Source organism: Vanacampus margaritifer, chromosome 20 (genome assembly GCF_051991255.1).
Source record: "Vanacampus margaritifer isolate UIUO_Vmar chromosome 20, RoL_Vmar_1.0, whole genome shotgun sequence".
Classification (NCBI taxonomy): Eukaryota; Metazoa; Chordata; class Actinopteri; order Syngnathiformes; family Syngnathidae; genus Vanacampus; species Vanacampus margaritifer.
Window position 1 is genome coordinate 16,890,980 of NC_135451.1, and position 21,282 is coordinate 16,912,261.

At 43.8% G+C, this 21,282-nt stretch overlaps 3 protein-coding genes across 6 annotated transcripts; 1 reads left to right on the forward strand and 2 right to left on the reverse strand.

Moving 5' to 3' along the window:
* Positions 1-313: 313 nt before the first annotated feature.
* Positions 314-1,780, forward strand: emc9 (ER membrane protein complex subunit 9). Its single transcript, XM_077555055.1, has 5 exons — positions 314-508; positions 600-676; positions 750-819; positions 897-991; positions 1,367-1,780. The coding sequence occupies exons 1-5, from the start codon at positions 314-316 to the stop codon at positions 1,545-1,547; spliced, it is 618 nt and encodes a 205-aa protein (XP_077411181.1). The 3' UTR covers positions 1,548-1,780.
* irf9 (interferon regulatory factor 9) lies at positions 1,616-7,508 on the reverse strand. 2 transcript variants are annotated; one of them, XM_077555050.1, is made up of 10 exons: positions 7,380-7,508; positions 6,988-7,103; positions 6,284-6,406; positions 5,701-5,872; positions 5,463-5,614; positions 5,218-5,299; positions 4,961-5,020; positions 3,561-3,935; positions 3,303-3,418; positions 1,616-3,221 (listed from the first exon to the last, which is right to left on the reverse strand). In XM_077555050.1, exons 2-10 carry the CDS (start codon positions 7,042-7,044, stop codon positions 3,087-3,089), a joined length of 1,272 nt encoding a protein of 423 aa, XP_077411176.1. In that variant the 5' UTR covers positions 7,045-7,103; positions 7,380-7,508; the 3' UTR covers positions 1,616-3,086. The 2 variants fall into 2 exon arrangements, with proteins under 2 accessions (XP_077411176.1, XP_077411177.1); XM_077555051.1 differs by lacking the exon at positions 7,380-7,508 and having other exon boundaries at positions 6,988-7,357.
* A 301-nt stretch (positions 7,509-7,809) lies between these two features.
* Positions 7,810-21,188, reverse strand: LOC144040668 (E3 ubiquitin-protein ligase RNF31-like). Of its 3 annotated transcripts, none has more exons than XM_077555048.1 (24): positions 21,129-21,188; positions 20,337-20,550; positions 19,582-19,728; positions 19,359-19,514; positions 19,229-19,288; positions 19,026-19,161; positions 17,970-18,119; positions 17,738-17,888; positions 16,630-16,736; positions 16,234-16,418; positions 15,826-16,056; positions 15,462-15,737; positions 14,499-14,684; positions 13,180-13,386; positions 12,854-13,027; positions 12,685-12,783; positions 11,278-11,367; positions 11,085-11,199; positions 10,902-11,014; positions 9,880-9,993; positions 9,755-9,803; positions 9,520-9,616; positions 9,202-9,367; positions 7,810-8,539 (listed from the first exon to the last, which is right to left on the reverse strand). In XM_077555048.1, the coding sequence occupies exons 2-24, from the start codon at positions 20,508-20,510 to the stop codon at positions 8,471-8,473; spliced, it is 3,252 nt and encodes a 1,083-aa protein (XP_077411174.1). In that variant the 5' UTR covers positions 20,511-20,550; positions 21,129-21,188; the 3' UTR covers positions 7,810-8,470. The 3 variants fall into 3 exon arrangements, 2 of the variants coding, with proteins under 2 accessions (XP_077411174.1, XP_077411175.1); XM_077555049.1 differs by having other exon boundaries at positions 20,337-20,561; positions 21,129-21,153; XR_013289792.1 differs by lacking the exon at positions 7,810-8,539 and having other exon boundaries at positions 9,217-9,367; positions 9,520-9,678.
* Positions 21,189-21,282: the final 94 nt, after the last annotated feature.

The window sequence follows — 21,282 nt, forward strand, 5'->3', positions numbered from 1 at the left end:
TCTCGTCTGGATAGTAGCTGTCAACAAGGCTCGTTAGCGTGTTCGTTCTTACTGGTGATATATTTAAATGGATCGCTAGCTTTTGGTAACAAGTTGAATTTAGCAGGCGACAGCCGACGTTTTTGCGTTTATATCTATATTGCACTCGACGTAAGGCTGCATTTAGTGTAGATGCTAATTCTAATACATTCTCCATCACTTTTAGCCAGCTACTTTTAGCCTCTTGGTCGACCGCTCCGTCTCCCGGTTCGGAGCAATTGTATCCTCGAAAGCCGGCCCGTCAGCGCTCGCGTCCTCCGCCGCATCCGTCGTCATGGGCGAGGTGGAGCTGTCATGCCGGGCCTACGTCAAGATGTACTTGCACGCCTGCTTGTTCCCCCGCTGCAGCGTCAACGGGCTGCTGTTGTCCTCCAGCTCGGTGGGGGGCGCCGTTTGCGTGACCGACTGCGTGCCGTTGCTACATTCGCACCTGTCCCTGGCGCCCGTCACCCAGCTGGCCCTCACGCAGGTAAGAACCCGTCAAGATGGATGCACTTGTTAAACATGAGGCTTTTTAACGTACTCTGATGTCACCTGTGCTAAATATGGTGATGTTGCAGGTGGACGTGTGGTGCTCGCAGACGCAGCAAAGGATTGTGGGATACTATCAAGCCAACGCTTGCGTGTCCGACAGCAGGTGAGTCTCCACGTTGCCTCGACAATTAAATTAAGTTACAAGATCGGTGATGGAACCAACTAACCTTTGACAGCCCAACACAAGGAGCCCTGAAAATCGCCGACAAGATCGCCGAGCAGTTTGATGGCGCCGTTCTGCTCATGGTTAGTTGCACGTGAACGTTTTGGTAGCGAACCAGATGACGCGTCCTCATCTATTGTGATGTTTGTCATCTTTACAGCTGGACGGGAGCAAAATGTCTCCAGACCACCGGGTCCCTCCCATCGTCATGTACGAACGCAAAGACTCCAGATGGATGCTGAAAGACAAGCACACGTGAGTGAGGGAAAGTGAAAATAATAATAATAATAAAACAAAAGATAATTAAACGGTTTCAATTTAAGCAACTCAAATATCTAATTTCACTAAACGAAAGTTATCTTAGCTAGCTCAATGCTAACCTACAATGAGAAATGGCAAAGACAAGCTAATAGAAATTAGCATAGCTGGGACTCTAATTATACACTTTCAAACTGTTGCTACTTAAAAAAGAGAATGAAACATATTTAAATATTTTGTCCAAGTCCACTAGCTTTAGCCAAACTCTATTGACGAGTTAATAATAATTAGCATAGATCTATCCATCCAATCGCATCATTCTGAAATCGTGATTCACCTGATTTAAAAAAACTAAAATAAATTTCCATCCAGGATCATGCTGAGGCAGTGGGAAGAGACCCACGCCATCGCCGGCCAGATGCTGGAGTCGGGCGACCACTCGCTCCTGGTGGATTTCGACAGCCACCTGGATGACATCACCAGAGACTGGACCAATCAGAAGTTGAACGCCAAGATCGCCGAGCTGGCCTCACCGGCCAATGGGAACATCTAAACGCACGGGACACGTGCTGAAAGTCATTCATGAACTTTTCTTGTTGTAATGCGGAAGGATGACGAGTCTCCAGTTGAAACTTTTATTGTTAGTCTTCTTTAGTTACACTAACACAACCTAACGACGGACAAGAGAAACATGTGCCCCTCGGCCCCTCCCTCCGTCAATGATAACATGAAAGACCCTAACGTATCAGGGTGTGTGTTTAATTAATAAAAACGGGTTAACGCGTGCACTGTCTTTGTTGTTAGTTTTTTAAAAGTGTATAACCTGGAGATGCCACAAGAGGGCGACAAAGCACTACTTCTAAATGTAGCTCCTCAACTCGGTGACGAACAAGAGCATAAGATTGAAAAAAAAAAAGCCAAATATATTTGTGACATGATTATGATCCCTCAGTTAACGTTTGCTTAAAAAAAATGCTTCAGTCAAATGACATAATTTACATTTTGTTTCAAGTGTGACAATTGGGACGTCAAAATAAATACAAATGTAACACGTATCATTGCCGATGCGAGTGTGACGTAAACGCTTGGGCGGCTGCCCGATCCCGTCATAAAGCCGTAACTAAAATCTAAATTAGTCAGAGCAAAAATATTAAATATGTTCTAAAATATGACAGAGGTGCATAGAACATTAAATAAGTAAATAAATGGGACGGTTCCACTTTAAATGAATGGTGGGCGGGTCAGTCCAGGATAAGTAAACGTTACCTAACATTTCATATTGTGTGCAATTTACTGGATGATTACGTTCATCCATGTTGTGGAGTTATTTACAATTTGGACAACTGATGGGTTGTTTATGTGCTTCTCAGAATGTAAACATTCATATTGGAAATGTGTCCCTTCAAATGTACAGTGGATATAAAAAGTCTTCACACCCTTGCAATTGCCAGGTTTTTGTGATATAAAAAAAAAAATTGAGACCAAGATCAATAAAACTATTTCCAATCTTATTTTGAAAAAATATATATATATTTTGGTAAAGGTAAGTAAAAAAACAAAAACTGCTGATAATGTGGTTGCACAAGTGTGCACCCCTCATTACTCAGAATGAGCCAATCACATTCAAACTGGTGTTAAAAGGCAGTCAGATTAACCCCAACAATGTTCTCGTGTGTCCTGACTCACATTTAACATGAGTTTTCAGTCACTGTGAATTCGGAGAGCTGTCACACGCCCAGTTATAAAAGGGTGTGCACACTTTTGCAAGGTGTACAGGTTAATGGTGAAAAAAAAAACGTTTGAAATGTATCTTTTTCTATTTTTAATCTAACAAAAAAACAACAACAACCTGGCATTTAACAGGGGTGTGTAGACATTTTCTGTCCCCAAAAATACACCCAAAAAATACAATAAAATGTTGGCATTCAATTGGAATTGGCCACTAGGGGCTGCAATTGTCATTTTCCAGCCAAAGTGTTTTGTTCACGTTGCTAGTGTGTCTTTTCATTCAAGATCGTCCTTGAGGCGGGCGGAATTCAAAAATGATGAGAAAAGTGACGTCAGTGTTGTTGGGGACGAACTCGAGCTTCCCTCAGGGCGTCCGCTCGTCCGTCTGCACGGTCACCAAGTTGAGCGTGATCTCGTCCAGCGGAGACGGCAGGAACCCGAAGGGATCCAGGATGGCGCTAGCGCTTTGCACCTGCTGCTCGGCCCACGGCAGCGTCACCTGACATCCGCCAGCAAAAAAAACACAACTGGAATGACATTGTCGGAACAGCTGGGAGTGGCATCCCGTGTACTCGAGTACCTGAACGATGATGAGCTTTTGGGCCGGATCTTCGGTGCAGTCGAGTTCTTCTCCGAAGCAGAGCGTGAGACTGCACGGCGGCGGTTGGCCGCCGTTCACGCGGAAGTTGTCCAGCTCTGAATGATAATTTGTTTTTTTTTTTCAACTGGGAAAAAAGTAACTGGAAGTATCTTTTCTGAAAAACTGTTCACTACCAGCAGATGGCGCTTTTAACATGATTTTGCTCACATAGAAGAATCCAAACAAGTTTCCACTCACGTTGCTTGAAGACGTCTTTGCTAAAGAGCAGGACGGGCTCCGACTTCCTCTCCAACTTGTGCAGGCCGTGCGGCCCCGTCCAGAAGACGCGGCCCCGGCAGAAGCGGCGGCCGTAGACGCCCTGCCGGGTGGACGTGAGCGCCACGCCCTTCTCCATGAAGGGCAGCAGGGAGAGCAGCGCCGCCGCCCTGTCGGCGGCAAGCGAGGGCGGCGGCTCGGGCAGGTGGATGCGCGGGAAGCAGACGTCGGGCGCCGGCGTGGGCGGCACGGGCGAGGACGACGGCGCGTACAGGACGCGGACGTCGGGCCCGTGGATGTGACGCTTCAGCACCTGCTGGCCCAAATAGTGCACCGTCACGTGCAGCGAGTCCTTGTCTGCGCAACGTCAAACAAATAAGATTTGTTATTGTTAGTAGCATTTTTTTACATTTCCAAATGTGATCAGTGATTTTCATTTTAATAATTGATTGTATTTCATTTCATTCAAAAGTCTTACTTTTATACTTAAAAAAGTGTGAATTTTGTGTTTATTTTGATTTATTACAATTGATTCACTTTTATAAATTTATAATTTGCAAATATGGAGACTTAAACTATTAACTTATGTATTAAATCCTACTTTATGTTCTTTCATGCTTAGAATTAAAAAAATATAATTACATCTTAATTTGCAATTTATGTCAATTTTGTTATTTGTTGAATTATTACATTTTGTTTTCTGATCTTTCACTTAAAAAGTTTAATTTAATTTAAAAAAAAGAATAGCAAATAGCAAAATAGATTTGACTTGATTTATTATACTTTGTTTAGAAATTTTACTATCAAATTTAAAACACATAAAAAATTTAGTTTTAAATATGCAATTGTTATCCTTTATTTTGCTACTCATTTGAATAACTATGTATTTTTAGTTATAGTTTTGATACTTAATTTAACAATGTATTTCCAACTTTCAGTACTTAAAAAAAAAATACATTTTTTTTTAAATTAAAACGTGCAATTTAGTGCTCAACTCTCAATACCGCTAGTACCTTTGATATTTTAAGTTTCCCCCAAAGGACAATGACAGATAATTTTAAAGAAAGACCTTTAAAGTATAACCCGATGTAGCATTTTTCCTAAAAAAATTGCATGAAATTAATGTCAATTTTTTATTTGTCAAATTTCTAGTTCTTAATTGTAAAATGTCCACAAGGGGGCAGCCACGTCTCAAGTAGCAATAACCCCTTGAAAGCCTGGGATTGTTTACTTGACCATCACAAGTTATTAATACAATCGTATGTATTTTTATTTCACTTCTCCCAAACTTTTAAATCTATATACATTTAGTTTATTTCGGATGTATCGTTTGTTCAATTGCATTTGACGACGGACCGAGTGGAGCAGAGTGGAGCGTTTACCTTCCTGAGGAGGCGCGAGGCTCTCCTCAATGCGGACGTCCAGTCGGATCTCGCGGAGCGCTGCACGAGAGAAGATGCAAAAAGCGCAACGTTGTCAGTCAAAGTTCCGAAAAGTGCTCGAAACGTCGCTTAACTCGGTTTTTGATCATTTTCCACTTCGTTGTAAAGTTAAGATGAACAAATACTTGTTAATTAAAAAGAAAAAAAAAGTGTAGTTGTCCATATTGGCGTTATTTGTAACGACTGGTCGAACTCACGAGTTTCCTGCGCGGCGCCGTCCATCTGGACCGGATGCGGTTCTGGCAAATGTTCCGTCTGCAGTCCGACGTCTTGAGCGCGCTGAGCCGCAGCCACAAAACAAACGTTACGCAAGCTAGCATGCTAACAACAACATAGCACAAAGAATGCGAAGACAACAAGCCCGGCTTTTCTTCTTGCTCGTCTTTAGCACATGTAAACGAGTCGCTTTGAATTTGTACGCTCGGATCGATGTGACACACACCAGCTCAATTTTGATGTCGTCCGCCATCTTCACGCGCTTGGCGTGAGCGACGTCTTCGCCGGCCGCTACGTTGCTGCTGCTGCTGCTGCTGCTGCTGCTGCTCCTGCGTTTGGACTTCTTGACGCTTTTCTCACGCTTCCGCTCCGGCGTCCCTTGACGCACACACGAACCAGCATCACATTTAATATGCCCGTTTCATTGAATCAAACCAAATAAAATAAAAATGCAAACGTCTGACCCTGCTCGGCGTCGGGTACCAGTTGGTAGACTTTGTAGGGCTCCGAGATGTCCAGCTGTGCTCGCTCCACCACCTCGCTGAACTCCGGGCTCTTGTTGAGGGCGCAGCGCAGGCGCGTTTTCCAGCTGGCCGGGTTGAAGTCGCTCATCTTGCCCTTGAACTCCGCCCACGCCTCAACAACACAACACAGTTTTCTTTGTTGCCAACTTGTGTGGCGCTGCTGACATGCAAGGCTTACAACAATGGCTACAAACGCAAAGCTCACAACTTTTTGTTGCTAGCAACTAACTAAATAAACTAAAAAGTGACTTTATTAATGATCAATAATGACGACATGAGAGGTTGTGGAGGATTTCAAGATGGGAGCCGCCCAAACTTGACAACATTTGGTGTGTGTCTGAAGCAGAGATGAGTCACGCAAGAAATGAGAATACGCAGCTACGCTTAACTTGAGCAAAAGGCCAACATTGTGTAAGCAGTAGCAAGCCCCCAATTATTTTTGTTAGGAAAGACAAACCTCTAACAACCACACACACACACACACACACACACACACACACACACACACACACACACGGCTCACCTTAAAGATGGCGGCGTCCTCGTCCTTGCGGAAGTCCTGCTTCCCGGCATGTTTCCACGGGATGCGGAACATGGTTTTTGCCTCGTCCTCCCACTTCAGGCCAGGAAATTTGCCGCTGCTCACCTGTCGACACGCGTCACCTTTTGATTGGCAGGTTCACATTTTTGGAAATATGAAATGACACCGTTTGTTTTTCTTGGGCCGTGGGAAGGTAAACAAAACATAAGCGGCACTTGAAATACAGTAAACATCACAATTTGTGTGAAACACGGACAGCTTCTCAGAGAAACTCATTAACCTCATTTTAAGTGTTAACAGTTGCTAAAATACCACAAAAAATGGTAGAAAAGCATTACTTACTACAAATAATTTAAAAATAGTTCATCAACAAAAAGATGGTGGCAAAGCCCTTCTTTTGTCTAATTGAAGCCCCTCAACTCGCTTCAACACAATTCCTTGGCACAAAGATGCCACAAAATGGCATCAAATGACTGCTTTTGTCTAAATGTAGCTCCACTTACACTTAGTTACTTAACACTAAAATGCCAAGTGATGGTTTGGCCCGAGTATAAAAACAGTAAACATTTTCCTGAAGAAAAAAAAAAGGTTAAGGTAAAAATAACAAAATGTTCTCTAAGTATTTTTTGGAAGCGATTTGATATCACGCGATGCCGATCGTGTACGGTTGCGACGCGCACGCGCACCTGTTCCACCATCCACGCGCGCAGTTTGCGTCTGCATCGCCGCGTCGCAGGGGCCATGGCTCCCAAGCAAGCAACTCCCAAGCAAGCAATTCCCAAGCAAGCAACTCCCAGGCACGCTGTGGGAGAAAACGAGAGAAAGAAAAGACAAAGCCTTTACGTCTTTCATTAGTTCATCAATAAAAAAAATAATACATTGATATAAAATACAGCCGGGCCGCAAGACGGAACTTCCTCATTGAGCCAAACACTAACGTTACTTCGTTGTAAGCAAAGCATCAAAAATATTCCCAACTCGACAAACGGCTATTTTTGTCGAAAAACATTTAGCAAAGCGATAGCGCATCGAAAATGGTCGCGGTGACAATTCGGAAGTGGGTTTAAGTTTCGTTTACCTCGCCGGCAGCCGACGCTGCTTCTGCTGTTTCGAGACGTGTGCGAGCGTGCGAGCGTGCGCGCCTGCTTGTTTGTGTATGGCAGACACTGGAAACGCGAGAACGCGCTTCAGCAGCTCAAGCGGCGTTTATCAGAAATCACGTGACTCCAAGGAAACGAGCTACCTGCTGACCACCAGGGGGAGACAAAATACACAAACGCATACAGCCGCGCAAAATGCTAATATCAATGAGTTCTCATTTGTCTGATTGACATGTTTCTGACATAATACCATAAATTAAAAAAAGAAATTGCTTGCATCGAATTAATTAGGCACTCAGCTTTGTACCCGCTCAAAAGCTTCCTGTTACATTTGTGCTTACATTCAATCTGTTTTACAATGTTGACAACAATATTGAGGACAAATTTACACATTTACCTGCTCAGGTATCTTCTTTTGTCAAACTTTATTGAGGCAAGGCACATATTTTACATCCAATTGTGTATTACAGCATATGGAGTCAGATTGGCATTGAATAAGACATCATAATGCAAAAAAAGTGTTTTTGTAATGTCTGTATTTTATTTTTCAATACAACCTTTTAGAATGCCAATACTTGTGTCAATGTCAATGCAATGTCATTTTTTCCCCCACCAACACCAAATCTTATTGTCAGTGTTGTGGCTCCTTAACGGCACCCCTCCAAACAGACAGAAAAAGTGACTTGCTGTCACAAGATCAACAAAAAACAAAACAAAACGATGTGCTTGCTAAAAAAAAAAAACATGAAAAAAAACCACTTCTGTCAGCTGTGCTGGTAATCCTCAATCAATGCACTTCTTGAAGTTGTGTCTCCCCCCCCAAAAAAATCAAAATCAAAATAACTGCGACAATTAGACTCATAAAATGTCACACACGGAATTATTAGGAGAGTATTGATATTCATCAGTTGAGCAGAAAAGTGATCACCTTCATACATTTGAAACTAAACAGTTTTGTTGTCACCTGACAAACGTTGAACATTAAACAGTGACTCACGGTGAACTCGTTATGAATCAACATGCGTGTACCCTGAACTCTGTTCGCCGGACTTGAAGACAGGAAGCCGGCTCAGCTCGTGTGAGGCTGTTGCGTCGCGTTCCTGGGAACCTTTTCGCCCAGCGGAACCTCCATCAGTTTCTGCAGGAAAAGCATCAAGGTCAAACAACATGAGCCGGCAAGCTAGCAGACGCTGTACGAAGCCCGCTTGGAAGAATGCTTCCCCGTATCGACGGTTCATGCACTGCAGTGGAGTGAACTCACTTATCTGTGATTAATGATCACACCACCGACGACCACAAATCAAGCGCAAAAATGTTGTACACTTCTGTTGTAGTTTTATGTTGAAAACATTTGAATTTTATCTTTCAAAAACATTTTGTTTATTTTCAATTGAACTTGACTGTGCAATCAATTTTAATTAAATCATGACGTATTTTTTGAATTATTATTTTTTTTTTTACTTGAGTTTTCCACAATCTTCTCAAATCTCTACACTGGCCACCCGAGAGTCAAAGGGAAGATTTTGTAATTTCACTGTTGGTCCACAAAGATCTGAATGCTCTTAAGACCGAAAGATAATCAAGAGTGTTTCCAGAACCAGAAAAGAAAAAAGTGTTTCTACACTTCTCATCTACTCAATTGTGTACATTTGTCAATTTCTTTTGGACTAGAAACATTCATTCATTTTTCATTGCCGAATGTCATCCTTTTACTGTTATTTTGTGATTTTTACCTTGATACGCTGAGTGTTCAAATAAGAGCACTCTTATGTCAAGGTACCACCGAAGAAAGAACTTCACCTTGCGCAGTCGAGCGTGGTAAGCGTTGTCGTCCTCGTTCCCGGTCCGCCGCGTGTCCACATGGTAGCGTTCGCAGGCTCGGATCAGGTCGTGGGCGTCGTAGAGAGGGGCGGGGTCCAGCGAGTGGGCGTTGATCAGACTGACCAGGTACTCTCGGTAGTGTTTCCTGCACGTAACAACAACTCGTCCGGTCTGATACTTGAATGAGTTTTCGAGGATTTTTTGTCATCATCGTCGTCGTCGTCTGACGATTGCAAATGTTAAACCTGTGCAATATTTAAGATGTCGAACCCCCATGCGTGTGGCTGTCATACTCACTCGCAGAGTCCGGCCTGGCCCGGCTGCGTCTGGACGCCACACGGCGAGTCCAGGGGCCGACCTCCTTCGTCTTTCTGCTCCATCACGCCGCACGTGTCTGCGTCACACACGAGGTCAACATTTCCCGGGCGAAGGAGCAAAGGGAGAGCGAAAGTGGGCCTAAAACGGACCCCTGCGTTCTTTAATCCACTCGCTAAGCAGGTACCAAAAAAAACAGACAACAAAAACCTCTCACCCGTTTGCAGTTGATCTGAAGGTTCAGTGTTGAAGTCCAGGCCGCTCTTCTGTCGAGTGGAAGCAGATGTTGCATGTGAGCAAACGATCGGACGCAAAGTGGAGAAAACAATCGCGTGGTCGCACTTTCAGCAGCGCTTGCAGCCGCGCGGCTTCCCAGTCTCGCAGGTAGAAGAGGCAGTCGCGAGGGTGATGCGCGTGGAGGCCCGTGATGGAGCACTGTTCGGTCCTGCAGCCCGTCTGCAATGCCGCGAACAAGTGGGTGTGTGTGTGTTGGGGGGGGACAAAACAAATCTCACCTTTATTTCACATGCTGCACTCAAGTATAAGTATACATGTGTAGAAGAAAAAAAAGTACTGTTGCAACAATTTTCTCATAATATTGCAACTAATACAACACAATATTCTCATGGATTTCTAGCAATATTAGGAGTTTTATAATATTACAACCAAATTGTCTTAAAGGGACACTTGACTCATTGAGCCATTTTCAACAGCAAAAAAGCGAATATTTGGTCCAGATTTAATTTGATAACTTCATTATTTTTCATGTACAATTAATACCTTTAAAAAGTTTTTTTTTCCCCACTTGCTGTCGACTGAAGATGACATCAGTTGTGCTGAGGAAGTAGCTAACGAGTAACGACCAATCATGGCTCACCTGTATTCTGGGTTTGGTCTGCAAACTCAGCCATGATTGGTCGTTACCTCCTTCTTTAGTGATCAAATGAATTCTGATATTCACTTTTTAATTAGTCATTATTTTATTGCCATAAAGTTCATACTGCTTGTCAGTGTTAATAAGTTACAATGACTAAAGTCATTTCTTGATTTTTGAGTAGATACTTTTACTCGCCTACATTTCGATACATTCATCCAGCGCGCTCCTTTTAATTTTCTATCCAGCCGCTTATGATCGCTTATGCAATTTATTTTGGTTGCTGGGACTTGGTCACATGACTCCTTCAGCAATCCAACCTGACTCTACTTTCGACTCCATTTGACCAATCAAACTGAGCAGTCACATGACGACAGTCGACCACAAAGCTAGCGTAGCTTGGCCATGCGCGTCTGCCTAAAAATCGTGGCCATTTCAGCCTACAAGAATTTCACTTGGAACTTGAGCGCGTCCTCCGTTGCGTACCCACCGTGTAGTACGGGTTGTTGCAGCCGCTGCAGAACTGGTACCTGCACTGGGAGCAGCTGAAGTGCATGCAGCCGCCTTTTGTCAGCGCGTACTGGAAGCGGCAGTGAGGACAGGCTGCAACGACAGGTGGCAACGATCGGTCGTCCGTGTCTCGCCACTCAAGCCAACCAACGGCGCCACTCACTGATGCCGTTGTCCCTCAGGTAGCCGGCCAGGCCCTGCCGCTGGTACTCGGGGTCGTTGTCCCGCTTCCACTGCTGGAACTGCTCGCAGGTCACATCCTGGTGCTGAGGCTCCCACTTACGAGACGCAAGCAATCAAGCGGTCAGCACATCCAAGCGGCCCGTCAGCCGTGACCGACGCCGGTCGCCACTCACCGCTTTCTTGCACTTGGCGCAGAAGCTCTTGCAGCAGTTGAGACACGTCACCTTCAGCTGGTCGCCGTCGTTGATGAAGCCCGACACGCACTGCGTCACATCACACCGACAAACACGAGACGGTCAACAAAACAAACAGGGAAGAAGTGACAATTGGCTGCTCTAAGGTCGACAACTGGCAACAAAAGCGAGTACACCTCGAAGCGAAAGTGTCCGCATCGGGACCAAGTGTCAATATATTATTTAAATAAATCCCTTGGACAGGTCGCCGGCCAATGTCATGTCACAATATAGAATTTACTTCAACGTGTCAGATTTGAACGGAATACAATTATCAAGAAAATATGAATCACGATTCATCTGGAAATATGTCATCACGATTAGGACGATCATTTGTTTGTTGGTGCAAAAGCGAGAACGTGTTTAAACGTGAAAAAATATTAAGACAAATACATTTCTTTGAAACACTAGAATTATGCAAGTTTCTTTGGGACCTAACAAGATTTATTAAATTAGCTATTAAAAAAAAAAGTGCACGTATTAAACCATTAAATTGAGTTAAAATTAAAAAGATGTACTAAAAAAACGAGTGTGATATTCATTTGGGTTGAGGTCATTTTCTGCCACTAGATGGCATAATTGCATTTGTAAGACACTGGTGACAGCTTAGTGCATTTTTCTTTAATCTTTAACATGAAGTAACTTGTGAAATTTGACCTCAGTCTCCACAAATATATGCATTATTATTGCTGCAAAATTTTCACGTGGACGTGTCTGCTGCGTTGCGACTGGAATTCCCCCACTACAGACCAAGTGAGGTCATTAACTCTTTGACTGCCAGACGTTTTCAGAAAAGGGATGCCGTGGGTGCCAGCCGATTTTAAGCATTTTTGACTGATCTTTCAAGGTCCACAGAAAATTATGTGTTTGGACTATGGAAACACACATACTACCAAATGGAAGATTGGACTCTCATCTTTCATCAGAAAAAAAAAGTTTGTTTCTACCTTATTCCGTTTTTCAGTAATCAACAATAGAAAATGGTTAGTTTCACCTCTGTTTTGAAAAAAAAAAAAACGTCTTTTAACGTCTTTGGCACTCCTCCATAGGATTTTACTAAACGTTATTTAACGTTTTTGGCAGCCAAAGAGTTAATCGCGCGTTAAAAAAACGTTAAAGGAACTTTAAATTAACGCACTAATTTTGACACGCCTAGTATTAATAATCTTTTATTTTTGTTTACGGTTATGCCAATTTTGTAATTGTGGAGTGTAATAATCGAAATTGAATTGATTGCATTCTCATTATTGTACCAAATGGTTGTTTTTTTGATTGTGCTGCAGGTTTGCATTCAGTCCCAATTTGAGATGTTCGTTGCGTTTCAAAATGAGGACAACTTTGGCTCACATGACAGCACCACAGGAACTTGGGGTCCTTCTTGAGCGCGTGCTCCGTGAGTTTCTTGTGGAAGAGTTCGTAGATGTCGTGCTCCAAACATTCCCGCAGCTGCAAAGCACAAATCCAGCCAGGTCATCGTGGCCCGTCTGACCCATTCTGTAACCCCGCCCCCCCGCACCTGGATGTCCAGCGTGGAGAAGTAGCTGTCCAGCTGCTCGGGGTCGGTGATGTCGGGCTGGCGGCAGATGGGACAAACCATGTCCCAGATGTTTCTGTCGCGCACCATGATGGTGAAGTGTTGCGTGAAGCACTCCAGGCAAACCGAGCACTGACACGATGTCAGAGACTGCATCTGCGCACGCAAGCCGCAAACACCGATTTTGTCAGTTGAAATAAAATAAATGCATTTCATTCCATCCATATTGAATAAATACAGAGTACATACACATTAGAAATGAATAGACACATAAATCATCGATCCGATTTGGTGTTTTATTTTCGGACCTTGCTCCGCGGGAAGATGCTGAGGCAGCACGGACACTCGTTGTTGAGGACGCGCCTGATGAAGTCGCGGTCATGCGACTCGCGGACGGCCTGCAACACGTCCTCCAGCGAGTAGGCCACGCCCGGCTCCTGCAGCAGCGACAGCGTCAGCTCGCAGCGCCCCCAGCTGGGCAGGCCGTAAAGTGCCAGCAGGCGCCGGCACATCCGCTGCGGGGTGCGACGAGGGTTGTGAGTCCAAGAATCCGGGGGCGGCGCAAGGAAAACCTTTCCAATATTTTTTTCCGTATGCGTCGTCTCCACTTTCAAGTACTAGTACGCTCTTTGCACTCACGAGTTGGACAATTGTGAGTTGAGGAGCTTCCCTGGTAGAACAACTTTGGCATACTAGTAGGACAGCAACATGTGACTAGTGGGGGGGGAATTTGACATCTGTGTGCTACTAGTACTACTCGTGAAGCTTGAGATGTTAACCATTAGATTTTTTTATAGCCACCAAATACTAGTAGTGTACAGTTTTGCCATACTAGTATCTTCTAGTTGCCCTATTGCACTAGTAGTTTGCTGCCACATGCTACTAAGACGCCTCTTGTGCAATTATGTGATATCCAGCTTAAGGTCCAAAGGTTTTCCTACTAGTGTGTAAAAATGTACTAGTACAAAAAAAAAGTACTAGTAAAAAAAAAAATATATATATATATATACTAGTAAAACTCAGTTGCTCCACCTGTGTATATATCCATCTTACTAGTATAACAACATGCTACTAGTGAGACAAAATGCTTCACTAGCTGACAACTGTACTCTACTAGTCATACTAGTTGGAAGAAATGTCATAATAACTCTTTGACTGCCAAAAACGTTAAATAACGTTTAGTAAAATCCTATGGAGGAGTGCCAAAGACGTTAAAATACGTTTTTTCAAAACAGAGGTGAAACTAACCATTTTCTATTGTTGATTACTGAAAAACGGAATAAGGTAGAAACAAACTTTTTTTTCTGATGAAAGACGAGAGTCCAATCTTTCATTTGGTAGTATGTGTGTTTCCATAGTCCAAACACATAATTTTCTGTGGACCTTGAAAGATCAGTCAAAAATGCTTAAATCGGCTGGCACCCACGGCAATCCCTTTTCTGAAAACGTCTGGCAGTCAAAGAGTTAAAAGGCAAAAGTGGGGATTTTTTTTATTTTTATAAGAAACGGTCATTCTACGAGTGTGCTGAATTGTCCCACTAATGAGGTCAAAGGGCACGCTAGTACCTCGCTACAAGCATCAAGGATACCAAATGAACGCTCAAATGGCAGCATATTAAGAGGGCACCTCTTTGTTGGGGTCGTTGGGGTCCACGGGCGGCTCGGGCTGCTCGCTCCAAATGCGCTTGTGGAAGTCATCCAGTAGGGGGCGCTGCAGCAGGGCCAGGGCTCCCTTCACCTCGCCGCCGCTTTGCCGCAGGGCCTCCTCGCACTGACGCGGGTCCCGAAAGCCCAGAGAGTGGAGCTCACTCATCTGTCCACACACACACACAATATTTTTGTACGTTAACTCAAATCACGTCAATGAAATTAAATGGACCCTTAAAAACGTTTTTTTTTTTTTAATCAGAAAAAGAGCACTATACAGTATTAAAGTGTTTTTATACTATAAGAAAGATTTTCACCTATTGCAGGTGCATCTGGAATGTGTTAAGCAGAGGTTCACTGTTTTTGTTTTGTAGCCTTGACCAAAGTATGCGAGTCATCTGTGTGACCTTGTTTCAAATATTTCATTTGGCAACTCGCTTTATGCTGTGCAGTTTGACAGATTTAAACCAGAGAATCGTCTCGGCGGCTCATTAAAAGGTTTTGATTTATTTGACCTTATCTCGTCGTGAACTCCAGCTAAGATGCGCTTGAGAAAGTGTTTCGATTTATGGCTTCTCTTTGTGCCAGGCCATCTCGTTGGACGTAATTCAAAAAGATTTAGAGCAAAGCTGACCATCCAAAACGGATTTTACTGTGAATGCTTTAAGTCACACAATTCACATTTTCAACTCTCATATCACAAGCGTGCAATTCATCAGTTCTCTTCCGGATCGGACGCCAATCATGTGCCAACGTAAAAGGCCAATCTAAGCTTGATGTCCTGCAAATTGGATTGGACACTCGAAAATAAAGACATGAAAAACCACCTGCTGTAAATTTTAACTGCATCCAAAACAGAACAATCGTGTTTGTATACGTTGCATTTCAGACGCAGACATGAAAAAGCTACATTCCGATGCGTGCGCGGCATCGGGTCGCAAACCTTCATCTGTCGGTCCCTGAGCAGCTGCGTGACGGCTCGCTGGGTGTCGCCCTCCGACGCCAGCCAGGCCAGCTTGGCCTCGGCCCTGGACAGCTTGAGGGCGTCGCCGCCGGCCGCCGACGCGCTCAGGTGCACCGAGGTGGCCACGGCGCAAATCTCGTCCAGCAGGTGGGGCAGTTCCGCCGCCTGCCACTCGCACGGGTCCACGTTGGCGCCGTTGCACGCGCACAGCGCCGCGTACACTTCCTCGGGGCTGATGCCGCGCTTCTCGGCTTCCTGCGGGCCGACATTGACGGAGAGACTTGTCAGCTGGTCAAAGTCATGTCTCGTGAAATAAGAATTGCCGCGACCACGAGATTCCTACTTTGATCTGGCGTACGAGCTTGAGGCCGTCTTCCCTCATGCGGTCCTGCCTCTTCAGATTCAAACTGGCTCTCGGCTTGGCCTTGGGCAACGCGCGTTGTTGCGTCGCGTCGGCCGGGGTCTTCTGAGGCTGCGGGGGTCCCTGCCCCGGTTTGCCCGCAAAGTCGCACAACGCGCACGCGTCTGCGGACTTGACGTTGACGAAGGTGCAGAACTGACACGTCCAATGAGACTAAGGAAGACAAAAAAAACATCCATCGGGTGGTCACGCCTTCCGGAGGAACATTTCGTGTCACCGGCTGAGAAACGTGGAGTTATTGAGATCAGAAATAGGTCAATAACAAAAAACAAGCAATACAGACACCGGATTGATTTTTTTTTCAAAGTGTAACTGCACCAACCAACCAACCTGCTCTTTCATGTCCAAACCAGAAGCAGGAGCAGGAGAGGGAGCAGGAGCGGGAGCAGGAGCAGGAGCAGGGCTGGAAAGCACGGGGGCGCTAGAGAGGGGCGGGGCCAGGCGGGGGCGCTGACACACCTCACACAGGACGCTGCTACCTTGATTGATGACCGTGCAGCTCTTACATTGCCACTCTATCAACACACAATTGACATTTCATCACTTTTGTTTGCACGGATGTCAAAAAAAAAAAAAATCTTCATAGAATTTAGGTTTATTACTTCCGGATGGAAAATTTTCAGAGACTTTCCCCAAAAAATGTCCCGCCATTCGCAATCAGAGTTGAGACGAGGTTTAGTCACCCGGTCGCCTCGCCTCGCCTCACCAGCGAGGAGACCATCTCACCTGCGTTGAGGGATGCGGAGCTGCCGCGTTGGCAGGTGGCACAGAGCGAGTTGGGCGAATTGTTGACGGCGGTGCAGTGAACGCACGTCCACGTCGACGGCGGCGCGCTGGAAGCAGGAAATGACGCTTAAACAACGATTGCACTCAAAATAAAACCCAGCAGATATTCATATTGTCTAATTGAATCCTTTTTGTTGCAACTTAAAACAAATTGAATGCCCATGCCATGCCATATATAGACACACACACACATATATGTGCATGTTTATATATTAGGGCTGTCAGCTGATTTATCACATGATTTCCATAATTAACTTGCAACTAATCGCACGTTATATCTGTTTGAAACACATTTTCTACAACATTTTTTGGGGCAAATTTTGTCACACACACTTGGCAATTAACATAAAAGTGGACAAATGTGGTTACCAAATACAAATGGTGGTTGTATATTTTCGATCATTGATACAGTCGTTTTATTTTAAGTAATTCATAAAGTGATTTGAAGATAAAAAGATACACTAAACTGTTAAAAGGAGGGTAAAACATTGAGTTGTGTTGAGGTACTTTTCTGCCACTAGGTGGGATTAGTGTTTCATGTTGGACATTGGTGACAGGAATAATACATTTATTTTCAAATTCAAGCAATTGGAATTGGGAACAAGAAGCAACTTGTGGCCATTTGGTTCATTGCAAATTACAAGTAGACACCATAAAATGCAGATATTTTGATCACTTTTATTATTGCTAAGTTGCATAAAAGTGACTCTTTTGCACAATGTATGTAAAATAAAGCGTGAACAACAATGTTTTTACATCCATTGTATTTAAAAATTTTATACTTCCGGACTTCATATTTAATGCTTTTTAATGTTATTTATGGCCTTAATTTGAGCTCAAAACATTTACTGACTTTTATTGCTTTTTAATGACCCTCAAACAAGAAGAATTGCACTGTATAGCAATTTTTGGGGGGTAAAAACAGTTTTAAAGCTTGTTTGGTATCAGGAGGAAGAAATAAAATCACACAAGGTGAGAAGAAAAAAAACGCATGAATTATTTTGTATATCGTCATTGATATTTGGCGTTTCCAGTCTGCTGCCCATACCTGTTGGTGTTGGCGGGCACGAGCACCGTCCTGTTGTGACCTTTGCGCTCGGGGTGCGAATGGAAGAGCCCATCGCACTTGAGGCACAAGGTTTGCACACACGTGGCGCACTGAGCGTGCACGGGAGAGACGCCGCAAATGGAACACATCCCTTCACACGTGGGAAATGTTACAAATGTTCAAGCAAAGACACATGATTGTCATTGTGAATGTGACGTCTGAACCCGCATACCCTGCATGATTTTCAGTCCTCTGTCTCGCTTGTGATTGGTCCTGGCGGGATGGCGATGGAAGAGGTCGTCACAGGCGTCACAAAAGGCTTGGTTGTCACACGAGGGGCAAACGACCGCTGCCGAGCCGCCGCACAGATTGCACTGGCCCGCTGCACGCACAATTTCAAAGTCAGTATAGTGGAACACCACTCAACCGTACTTGGGAGGTGATTCTTTGGTGGACCACTAGAGGGAGCCAGCAAAGCTACATTATCCCATTTTCACCGAGTCGCAACAAAGTTTATTATAGTTAATAAAAACTTATGAAATAACTAAAAGTAAGGCTGATAAAGAATTTCCGTTGACAAATTAAGAACATTTAAAAAAAAAAAAAAAAACGATTAGAAACTACATATTAGGTTTATAAAACTAAGTAAAATGAACTATAATTATCGCAAAAATGTCCTTCATTTTCATCTTTGTCAGTTCATTTCATACTTGAGCTTTAAGCACTAATTTGAAATGTACAGTATTTATTTTGGTAGCTAAATAGTTATTTGAGAATTGTAGTTTACTTTATTACACAGTGACTTTTTCCCCCCCATCTTTTTTGACTAATACTACATATAAACATATATTTAAAAAAACAAAAAAATATATACTTCAACTAATAAAAACTTGACGACACATTATTGAAAAAAATAAAAAAACTAACAAACTTGCTCTAAAAAAACTCATTAAAACTAATTGAACAAAACAAAAAAAAAGTCAAAATGAAATAAAACATAACTATAAAGAAGAATCCAAAATTCTTACAACCCTGGCCACGACCCGCTTTTATAGAAGTTGAGAATAAAGGAAATAGATTAGAATACAAACAGCCCTTGAATTTCATATTCTATTTGTTACACGTTCAAAGTGCCTTTCAGAGCACCTGATGAAAAAACTGCGCATCAACATAAATGGATGTACAATGAATTCCACTCCAATTTTGGCCCTCCTTTGCTTTTTTTTTAGGACAGTCCCTTCCCCAAAGTAATGATTCTCAACTAAGTAAAAATGTGTGGGCAACTGACATGATGAAGGCGGTTTGGGAGCTTGTCCGGCGATTTTGGGGAGCGTGGGCTTGGGCAGCACGGGCGGAGGTGGTGGCTTGCGTGCTGACTTATCTTCTTGCGGTGGGATCACGGCGGCATCAGCCACCATCGCATCCTGGAAGACAAAAAATGAAATAAAATCAGTACCTTGGCTTTGGAAGGGTGCAAAATATTAAGCAGACCTGCTGGATGGCCAAATCTGGGACAAAGTCTTTGAAGACTTCCTGATGAGGATGCGTTCCCTAAACATAAAGAAATCAGACGCTGTGAATCCACAGAGGCAACGGAAATCTTGTTTTGGAGAAGTCATACCTTAATAAGCATGTCCAACTCAGAACGCAATGTCATAACTTCCAGCGTCACCATGGCGACAGTTTCCCGGTCAGGCTCGGCGACGTCATCGGGGAAGCTGAGGCCGTCCGGCTGCTGTTTGGTGTAGCCGTAAAGGAAGAGCACCCTGCGGCCGCCCTGAGCGACGACATCTCCGTTTGGTCGCTGGTTCCGGAGTCACCGGGACGCGAGTGGCGGCGCTCACCTGCATGGCGTCCACAGTGGATCTGAAGACCGGGTTGTTGTGCTTGACGCTGCGCCAGAACTTGGGCCTGGTCAGGCTGGTCAGGTTGCAACCGTATTTCTCCAGGATGTTCAAGGCCTTCATCAAATTATTCAACGACTCCAGCACCTGGTAGGAAGAGGACTCCGTTCTCAAGAACAGTTTTGATGACTACAGAAAAAAAGTCAAATTAAGTGGAATCAACATATTCACAATTTGTAATTTGCCAATTTAGACAAAACAGGATCTGTTCTTGCCACGACTGCCACTGATAAAAACTCCAAATTTCTTGATTATGCGTTTGTGCAAAGTCATTCCAGAGGGTTCCACTAAAACTTCAGTATACATCAAAGATGAAGGACCTTGCCGTTCCAATGCTTTTGGAAATGACAGTAGCTCTCAAACCCTGGTTCAGAATAACTTTAATTGTGATAGAGCTTAGGATGGAAGTGTTCATACCATTTCCAATGATTAATGTGTTAAATGTTTCAAACTGTCTTAATTTATTATTTATAAATAAATAAATAAACATTAGTAACAAGTCCAGTGTTCGCCAAAAGTCAGCTGGGATCGACTTCAGCTCACCCATGACCCCCAAACACGCTAAGCAGTACAAAATGGATGATGAACCCGTCACAAGGAAGTTCAACTTGAATGTACCCTAACCAGCCAAATGTTACAAAAATGTACAAAACACCTTCGTCTCCATCATGCGAAATTACGAGTTAAGTGTTGACCTGAGCTCTGTCGCTGCCAGACACGTTTTCCCTCAGCATGGTCTCCACATTGAGGTGACGGTACTTCTGGGACAGCGGCATCAGGAAGTTGGCCATCAACTGAACCTCGGCCTTCAAGCTCTGGGCCATGCCTGAGGTAAGGAGGGCCAGGCCTCTCCTCCTCGCTGCCTCCATCTTGATAATGCTGCTGCTGCTGCTGCTCACTGCAAACAAACTGGGGGGAGACTATTTGACTTTAGAACACTTAAAGTGCAGCAAAGTGTTACAATCGTGTGTTTGCGTGTTACAATCTGTCAGCAACACTTTGTTGTTGCAGTTAAGGAAATATTTCCCATGTATCATCCACAATGTATAAGAACATCAGAACTTGAACTGAAACGCATAAAAACATTGGGAGTTAGATGTTCTATAAATGTTTCCCTTGGCAGTGTCGATGAGCTAAAAATGTATTGGCCGGTTTCATGACGCCAAGGGGAAGTCCAGAGAAAAACAACTTGCATCTTCCAGTGTTGTCAACAATAAGTATATATATATAAGAGGAAAATAACAAATGCCAAAATACACATTAGGCTGTAGTGTCAATAAATATTTGGTCTTTGATGGAGTTGACAACTTCAAAAAAGCAAAACGTCAACGTTCCATACTCAAACTTTAGTGAGACGAGAAGCGTCACCGCGTACATAAATGTACCGTTTAACTTGACTCTACTTTTAATTTAACCCCTGAGTGGCCAAAAGACAACATTTAAGAACAAATTAAGAAAACATTAACGATTGTATCGTTTTGCCTCACCTGAATTTGATCGAGTGAACATGATGTCAGCACAAAGGCGGAAGTTTGGCTGCTGACTGTACTTCTGGTCTGGTGAGGTTTGTTTTTCACAATAAAAGCAATATGGAAACGCTACTGAGTGTACTTCCGGCGTGGTTTGTGGTTTTCAAAGCGA

Bases quoted from the DNA above. Each gene is read 5' to 3' on its own strand.
- emc9 (XM_077555055.1), top strand. From the start codon at position 314: ATGGGCGAGGTGGAGCTGTCATGCCGGGCCTACGTCAAGATGTACTTG. The intron at 820-896 runs GTTAGTTGCACG...TCATCTTTACAG, and splicing joins ATGGCGCCGTTCTGCTCATG to CTGGACGGGAGCAAAATGTC. The intron at 992-1,366 runs GTGAGTGAGGGA...ATTTCCATCCAG, and splicing joins ATGCTGAAAGACAAGCACAC to GATCATGCTGAGGCAGTGGG.
- irf9 (XM_077555050.1), bottom strand. From the start codon at position 7,044: ATGGCCCCTGCGACGCGGCGATGCAGACGCAAACTGCGCGCGTGGATG. The intron at 5,300-5,462 runs GTGTGTGTCACA...GCTGCGGCTCAG, and splicing joins ACGACATCAAAATTGAGCTG to CGCGCTCAAGACGTCGGACT. The intron at 3,936-4,960 runs GTAAACGCTCCA...GACGTTGCGCAG, and splicing joins CCTCGCGCCTCCTCAGGAAG to ACAAGGACTCGCTGCACGTG.
- LOC144040668 (XM_077555048.1), bottom strand. From the start codon at position 20,510: ATGGAGGCAGCGAGGAGGAGAGGCCTGGCCCTCCTTACCTCAGGCATG. The intron at 19,162-19,228 runs GTCTGCTTAATA...TTTGTCTTCCAG, and splicing joins CAGATTTGGCCATCCAGCAG to GATGCGATGGTGGCTGATGC. The intron at 9,994-10,901 runs GTGGGTACGCAA...GCGGCATTGCAG, and splicing joins GCAACAACCCGTACTACACG to ACGGGCTGCAGGACCGAACA.